Source organism: Trichechus manatus, unplaced genomic scaffold (assembly GCF_000243295.1).
Source record: "Trichechus manatus latirostris isolate Lorelei unplaced genomic scaffold, TriManLat1.0 scaffold00045, whole genome shotgun sequence".
Lineage (NCBI taxonomy): Eukaryota > Metazoa > Chordata > Mammalia > Sirenia > Trichechidae > Trichechus > Trichechus manatus.
The window spans coordinates 17,910,735-17,917,883 of NW_004443981.1; the positions used below are offsets into that span (position 1 = coordinate 17,910,735).

The 7,149-nt window shown below is 52.8% G+C and overlaps 1 protein-coding gene across 3 annotated transcripts; it reads right to left on the minus strand.

Annotated features, from left to right (window-relative positions):
- Window positions 1-101: 101 nt before the first annotated feature.
- Window positions 102-6,777, minus strand: CDCA4 (cell division cycle associated 4). Of its 3 annotated transcripts, none has more exons than XM_023731829.1 (3): window positions 6,766-6,777; window positions 3,815-3,913; window positions 102-1,548 (listed from the first exon to the last, which is right to left on the minus strand). In XM_023731829.1, the coding sequence occupies exon 3, from the start codon at window positions 1,540-1,542 to the stop codon at window positions 790-792; it is 753 nt and encodes a 250-aa protein (XP_023587597.1). In that variant the 5' UTR covers window positions 1,543-1,548; window positions 3,815-3,913; window positions 6,766-6,777; the 3' UTR covers window positions 102-789. The 3 variants fall into 3 exon arrangements, with proteins under 3 accessions (XP_023587597.1, XP_004376816.1, XP_023587596.1); XM_004376759.2 differs by lacking the exon at window positions 6,766-6,777 and adding an exon at window positions 4,040-5,240; XM_023731828.1 differs by lacking the exon at window positions 6,766-6,777 and adding an exon at window positions 4,040-5,240 and having other exon boundaries at window positions 102-1,551.
- Window positions 6,778-7,149: the final 372 nt, after the last annotated feature.

The following is a 7,149-nucleotide window of genomic DNA, read 5'->3' on the forward strand; positions in this document are numbered from 1 at the left end:
GGAGCACACATGGTCAACAGTGACTGACACGCGTGATGGGGAGCACACACGGTCGACAGGGACTGTGACACGCGTGATGGGGAGCACACATGGTTGACAGGGACTGTGACACACGTGACGGAAGCACACAAATCAAAGCGAAAAACACCATGCGGTTACACGGCTGACTGAGTGGAGGCACGGAGCTCGTAAAAACCTCTTCTTTAAACCTTAGGAAATGAAGCGCACCAGCCGCAACTGCGGAGGCTAAGAGCTTCTGAGAGCAGCAGAGGGTATTCACAGACAAGATATACCTTTAAGAAAATAGCTGAAAAATCTAAACAGATAACAAGTATAAAAAGTTTAAAAATATATCTTAAGAGAAAATATCGCCCGAAACATATAAAACTTAATTTTAAAAAATCCACCTATCTAAACTAATGAGGTTGGGTGCAGCCCACGGCCCCTGTCCTCTGCGGGGGCTGCAGCCAGGACGGAGAAGGGGCCGGGCCCAGGTGGTGGGGATTCCACAACTGGGCCAGAAATCAAGAAGGTCTGAGGATGACACCCGGTGCCCACTGTGCCCAGCCTCTGCCCTGCGGCAGGAGAGAAGGGACCAGATCGGCGTGGTCACCTGGATCCTGCTGACGACAAGCTGTTCCAGAACATGCTCATAATGTAACCCCAAGTGGCTGCAGGGTGGTGAGAAGGCCCCCCACAGAGCCAAGCGCTCTGGGCATTTCGAGTAGGGTGCAAACGTATCTGGGGGGAGATCTGGAGGTGGGCTCACACACTCGGTCGGCCCCCGTCTCAGGTCTCTACCAGGATCTCCACAACGTGGTCGAGCTCGCCCAGGTCAGCCTTGCAGCCAGGGCCGGGGGGCGCAGCGGTCAGGGGCGTGAAGCCCTCGAGTGTGTCACAGGGGCTGGCCCTGGAGCTGCCCATCATGCCCGTCAGCACCGTGTCAAGGTCATAGTAGGAGCTGTCGACGTCCGAAAAGAGGTCCTCCACGGAGCTGGGGTTTTTACTTTCCAGGGTCTCAAATATCTGATCCAGCGACTTCTGGAAGCTTCCTCTGCTTTCTCGTGAGCTGTCCAGGTCCCAGGAGCTGCTGCTGGGAAGGTGTCTCGGCGCCTGTGCCACCGTGACTGAGGGGACGTCACAGGTCAGGCCGGCAGCCGGGCCATCTTCGAAGCCTTTAGGGAAGCTGCCATCCTCAGGACCAGGCTGCCCCTGCTCCTGCTCCCGCGCCGATCGGCACAGGACATCCGTGGAGACGAGGCGGTCGAGCGGCGCCGGACCTCCGCCCTGCGGGGCCGCCATGCGCCAAGTCCCGTCCTGGGTCATCTCCTCCTGGATCTGCCGCACGGTGTTGGCAATGAGGACTGAGCGGCAGAGGTTCGGCTCCACCAGCATGTGGCACAGCTGCAGCTTCACCAGGGACATGTCCAGCAGTGACTGCCGCTGCAGGTCATAGGAGGGGACGGCCCGAAAGCCGGCCAGGGGCCCGTCCCCCTCTTCCTCGTGGTCAAAACACTTTCTCTTTAGTCCTCGTGCAAACATTGTGTCCTGCTGGAACCAAGCAAGAGGCCACTTAGCGTAGTTCAGACACTGTTCCCCAAGAGCCAGACCTCAACCCTCAGGGAGAGAGAAGAAAAGGAAGGATCATCTACGGCAAAGGCCCAGACCCTGGACACAGGGCCGAGCGGGCAAGGCGGGAGAACAGGACGCCGCCCTCAGAACGGCTGTGTGACCGTGTGTGTCTTTAGCGTAAACACAGTTAAATCGAGCCAGTAGTTTTACAAACTACAGATCTCTACATTGTACATTTCCTTCGCCGAAGAAGAGAAATGAACCGGCTCTCCCTGGGAAGACGCCCGGCTGACACGGCCACCCCCGTCTGCGTTGGTGGCTGACAGTGGCGGCTCACACGTCTCACAAACGTCCCCAGCGAGCAAAGGCTCGAGCAGATGCCCTCCGCTCTATGGCACCGTTAGGTCCCATTCTGTCAGCCCCTAAAACGTGCAGTCTGGGATCAGCTGGCACAGCCACGGCCTCTGCTCTCCCACCTCCACCCCCTTTCACTCCCAACACCTCTGCTTGGGGGCTGCCCCCCACCAGTGCCGTGTGGCAGAGCGCGGCTAACAAAGGCACCGTCTCTCAGAGCCAAGACTCAGAGCAGCGGTGGGGCAGGTTGAAAATGCAGATTCCTGGGCCCCGCCCCAGCTTCCCCAAAGCAAGCGTGGGGGCGGGGGTGGGGAGTGAGCACCTAGAGCCCCAGTTTGAGGACCCCCAGCACTGTTTGTAAATCCTAACCTCTGCCTGTGGTTCTAATCCCATTTGCAAATGGGTTGTGTTGTTATGCTAACGAGGCAGGTTTAGGTTATGTCAGTGAGGATTAGGTTCCGTTTATTATGTTAATGAGGCAGGATTAGGGCATACTTTGAGATAGAAAAGAGATTAATTAAACAAGCAAGCTAGAGAAGCAAGAGATGGGGGAAGAGAGCCGCCAAGTCCCATGACGATGGCCCAGGAGAAGCTCAAAGAGACAAGGACCTTCCTCCAGAGCTGACAGAGACAGAAAGCCTCCCCTAGAGCTGGCGCCCTGAATTCCGACTTCTAGCCTCCTAGACTGTGAGAAAGTAAATTCTGTTTGTTACAGCCACTCACTTACGGTATTTCTGTCACAGCAGCACCGGATGACTAAGACAGCTGGTGAGGCCCCGCTAGGGGAACTGGGGGCTCCAAGGGCTGAAGTCCCACCACGGCTGCCACCAGGCCCATCTACACAGACGCCCCGACTGACAGCCCTGGGTGTCGGCCCTCTTTAGACCCTGCGAGCACTGTCACAAAGGCCGGCGACCGAGACCGAGGTAGCAGTGCCCCAGCAGACAAAACGAAGGCCAGGGTCGGCACCAGGGGGCACTTCAGAGGAGGTGACAATCCCTCAAGGGACAAAAAGGTCTCCATTCGGAGAGAAAATGACAAAGTCTGATTATACTGGGTGTTCTGGACTACCATTCACATAACCTTCAAATGTGTTTTCAGGATTTGACACACATCTACCTTTAACGACTTTTGAATAAAACAAACCAAAGAAAAAAACCTGTTGTCGTCGAGTCGATTCTGACTCCTAGTGACTCTACAGGACAGAGACCTGCCCCAGAGGGTTTCCAAGGAGCAGCTGGCAGATCTGAACTGCAGAACTTTAGGTCAGCAGTCATAGCTCTTAACCACTGCGTCACCAGGACTCCTACTTTTGAATAGGTGGCCGTACAAACAGGCCTCAGTACTACTGGATAGCTACCAGGAATTTCAGAGTGCATAGCTGAGCCATTTCCGCTAAGGCCGAAACCAAGATAAACAAGCTGCAGAAAGGCACGTAACTCTCCAAGAGCATGGATCCTGACCCAAACCATATTCGTCCTCACCACAAAATCCAGACCCTCAGCACATCCTGCAGGCTCCCTGACACCTCCTCTAGCTGTCCATCTATCCCTGCCCATCCATCTGGTCGTCCACGCTGCTCGCCTCTGCCCGAGCTCCTGGGGCCGTACCTTTTCCCACCCGAGTGCCTCACCTGGCCCGTGGCTGTCCCTACCCACTCCAGATGCCGGCTACCCCCGACGGGACGGTCCCAGAGGAGGGCCAGCTCCTGGCACACGAGGTCACTCCCATGCGTGTGGCACCATCGGGCCCACCTCACGAGAGGACTTATCAGTGACATATTTGTTCTCAGAGGCGAAAGTGGAGACTGTTCTTTTGAAATGATTCTAAACTGAGAAATCTTAGGGGCAAGCACAGCAGAGCAGGAGCAAGAGCTTTAGTTTCTTACCTGCGCCACCTGGCGTGAGGCTGAGGAACTACAGGAGTCGACTCGGCCCCACTAGCCGGCAGAGTTGGCCCCACTTCAAGCCGCCCAAGGAGCACCTTTCTAGAAGAGAAAAAAAAAAAAACCTGTTGCCTTCAAGTTGATTCCAACTCACAGTTACCCTATAGGACAGAGTAGAACTGCCCCACAGGGTTTCCAAGGAGCGACTGGTGGATTCAAACTGCTGACCTTTTGGTTAGCAGCCAAGTTCTTAACCACTGCACCACCAGGGATCCTTCTAGAACAGAAAGGAAAAAGTAAAGCAGCAATGCATTAAGCTTCTCTCCTTTCATGTTTGAAATACAGCTACAATTTTTATTCATAAAATTGGAATCTTTTCAATATCCAAATTACCACTAGACTGCAGCTGGCTGCTGGACGGTGTGTTTCCGAGAGCTGCTTCAGAACTGGGGGCAGAGGGATGCAACCCACACTCGGCCCGGGGCACCAGGAGGAGAAAGGTCTGCAGGGAAGAGAGCACCATCCGGCTGCCCGGACCCTCCCCAGCCTCCTCCAACGCTCACCTCCCGCCAGCCCCACCCTCAGACACAGACAAAGGCCCCTCCTCTCTAGACTCGCCTCTGTCACAGGGCTCACCTCTCCCGGCCTCCCAAAGTCGTGTGCACGGATGTCACAGCAGCTCTCTATTCCTAACAGCCCCAGACTGGAAACTACCCAGATCAGCCTTCCTTCGGTGTGTGCCTAGTGAACACACGCTCAGCAAAAAAGGGGATGAATGACTGATACACAGCAGTGTGGGCGGGTCTCAAGGGAACCATGCTGAGTGAGAGTCAGTCTCCAGCGGGTTACAGACATGACTCCGCGTCCACAACACTCTCCAAATGACAGAGGCGGAGACAGATCCGTGGTTGCCAGGGGCCAGGGATGAAGGGAGACCTTTGTGCCGGAGGGACAGTTCTGTATCTGACTGTGGTGGTGCCGTGGAGCCATACCTGTGCTCTAACTGCGAAGACCTGCACATACACCCCAGGGCAAGCTGTACCCCATGTTCTGTGAGAGGCCAACACTGGGGGAGGCAGGCACGGGGACCTGCTCGGGGCCTCCCCACACATTTCTGGGCACCCTCTTGTGAATCTCTAATCATCTTAAAAGAGGAAGTTACAAAGTACTAAGTGTCACAGTTGATTCCCTATGAGACTGATCTCCTCAGAACACAAACAGGTCGTACTCAGCAGGGTGGCCTGAGCCTTCCAGCATTTCTGTCAGGATGCCCTGCACACACAGCTTACTATCTTAAGTCAAAGAAAGCATTTACCACCAAAACACACAAAAATATTTCAGTTACTTCTGATAATAAAAGAGGAGCCCTGGTGGCACAATGGTTAAAGCACTTGGCTGCTAACTAAAGGGTCAGCAGTTCAAACCCACCAGCCATTCTGCGGGAGAAAGACATGGCAGTCTGCTTCTGTAAAGATTACAGCCTTGGAAACTCTATGGGGGCAGTTCTGCTCTGTCCTATAGGGTCGCTATGAGTCAGAATCGACGCGATGGCAGCGAGTGGTTCTAATAATGAAGTACGCAGTTTTGTTTTGTTTTGATCCTAGCTGTAAATATAACTTTTACGGTTTTGTTTTTTTAATTACTAGTTTAAAAATCAGTAGTTTATATGCCCAGAAGCAGCAAAGGCAGGAACACAAACAGAATCCTGCACACTAACGTTCGCTGCAGCACTTTTCACAACAGCCAAAAGGTGGGGACAACCAAACCGTCCAACAGATGACAGATAAGCAAAACGCGGCATCCTGTGTACACACAACGGAGCACGACTCAGCCACAAAGAGCAACGAAGTCCTGCTGGACGCCACCACGTGGAGGAACCTTGAAAACATCATGCTAAGCGAAATAAGTCGGTCGCAAAAGGCCAAGTTCTCTACGATCTCACTTTTGGGGGATAAGGAAATACGTAGAAACCAAAGATGATCAGTGGCCACCAGGGGTGGGCGGGGGGAGTTTCTGCTTGGGCGCAGGGCGTTTAAGTTAATGGTGGTGGATGATTTGGAAAAGCATAGCGAGAATGGTTTCGCAGCTTGAAGAATGTCATCTGCCACCGAACTGTACATGTAGAAATGGTTGAACTGGCGTATGTTTTATGATGTATATTTTCACTACAATTTAAAAAAATCACTGGTTTAAAACTGCAGTGGGCACACAGGTAGGAAGAGGGGCAAGAGGAACGGAACAAAGAGAGAGGCTGTACCCCAAGTTCTGTGAGAGCTTTGGGGAGCAAAGGCGAAGCGAGCGTGACCGCTCACCTGACACACGACCACACACCCTGACAGCCCCAGCCCTCCTGAGTCACTTCACTGTGCTGCAGCCCTCACACTCAGCAGCCCAGTAGTCCCCCAGGGCAGGGAAAAGAAGATTCCAGCATAGCCCTGGCCAGATTCTGAGTCCCTAGGGCTGGGATGGCTGGGCCAGCCTCAACCTTGACCTGAGCCCTGGCCACCATCACCGCTGAACTTCTAGCCGCCACTACCTCGGGAAGCGGATCCACAGTTGCAACTTCCATTTCCATAACATAATCAGGTCTGCTCTGAAATGCTTCGTCAAAGAAAACAGGGAAAGATGAGGCAGGTACGGTAAAACCTTGCAAAGCGCTGAGTCAGTGACGGGCAGAGGGGAGCTCCTTATCTTACTCGCAGGTCAGTCTGAAATTCCTCATAAACAATTATATTGCTTCAAGTATTTCTGCTACTTGGAATGAAATACGGGCACTGTCTTTTGCTTGGAAACACGTTCCAAAGGAAGTTGAGGGAAAATTCCTATCACACTTTCCAAAACAAAATTTGTTGTTGTGCCGTCGAGTGGATTCCAACTCACAGCGACCCTACAGGACAGAGTAGAACTGCCCCACAGGGTTTCCAAGGGGCGGCTGGTGGATTCGAACCGCTGACCTTTTGGTTAGCAGCCTGAGCTCTTAACCAGTTTACCACCAGGGCTCCAAAACATGTTGCTCTTCCTAAAAAGGAAGTGACTTTTTATTCTGATCTCAATTTTAATTATAAAATATGCTGAAACCTGAAACAGAGAGCAGTTGTATGCAAGAGTTTATAAGACATTAAACTTAATTTTGTAAATGGGTTTTTTTCCTGTGGCTCATTTGAAAAGATCGTAACCCAGTTCTCTTGTCCTGTGCATCCAAGACAAAGGCCACCAGAAAAGAAAACGCAACTGGGAAAACCTTCTATTTGGGCTTTTCCCCGGCCATCTGTTTTGGACACAACAAGCTTTTAAAAATCAAGAGGGAAGCTTGTTGCTGTTTTTTTTCCACATCCACC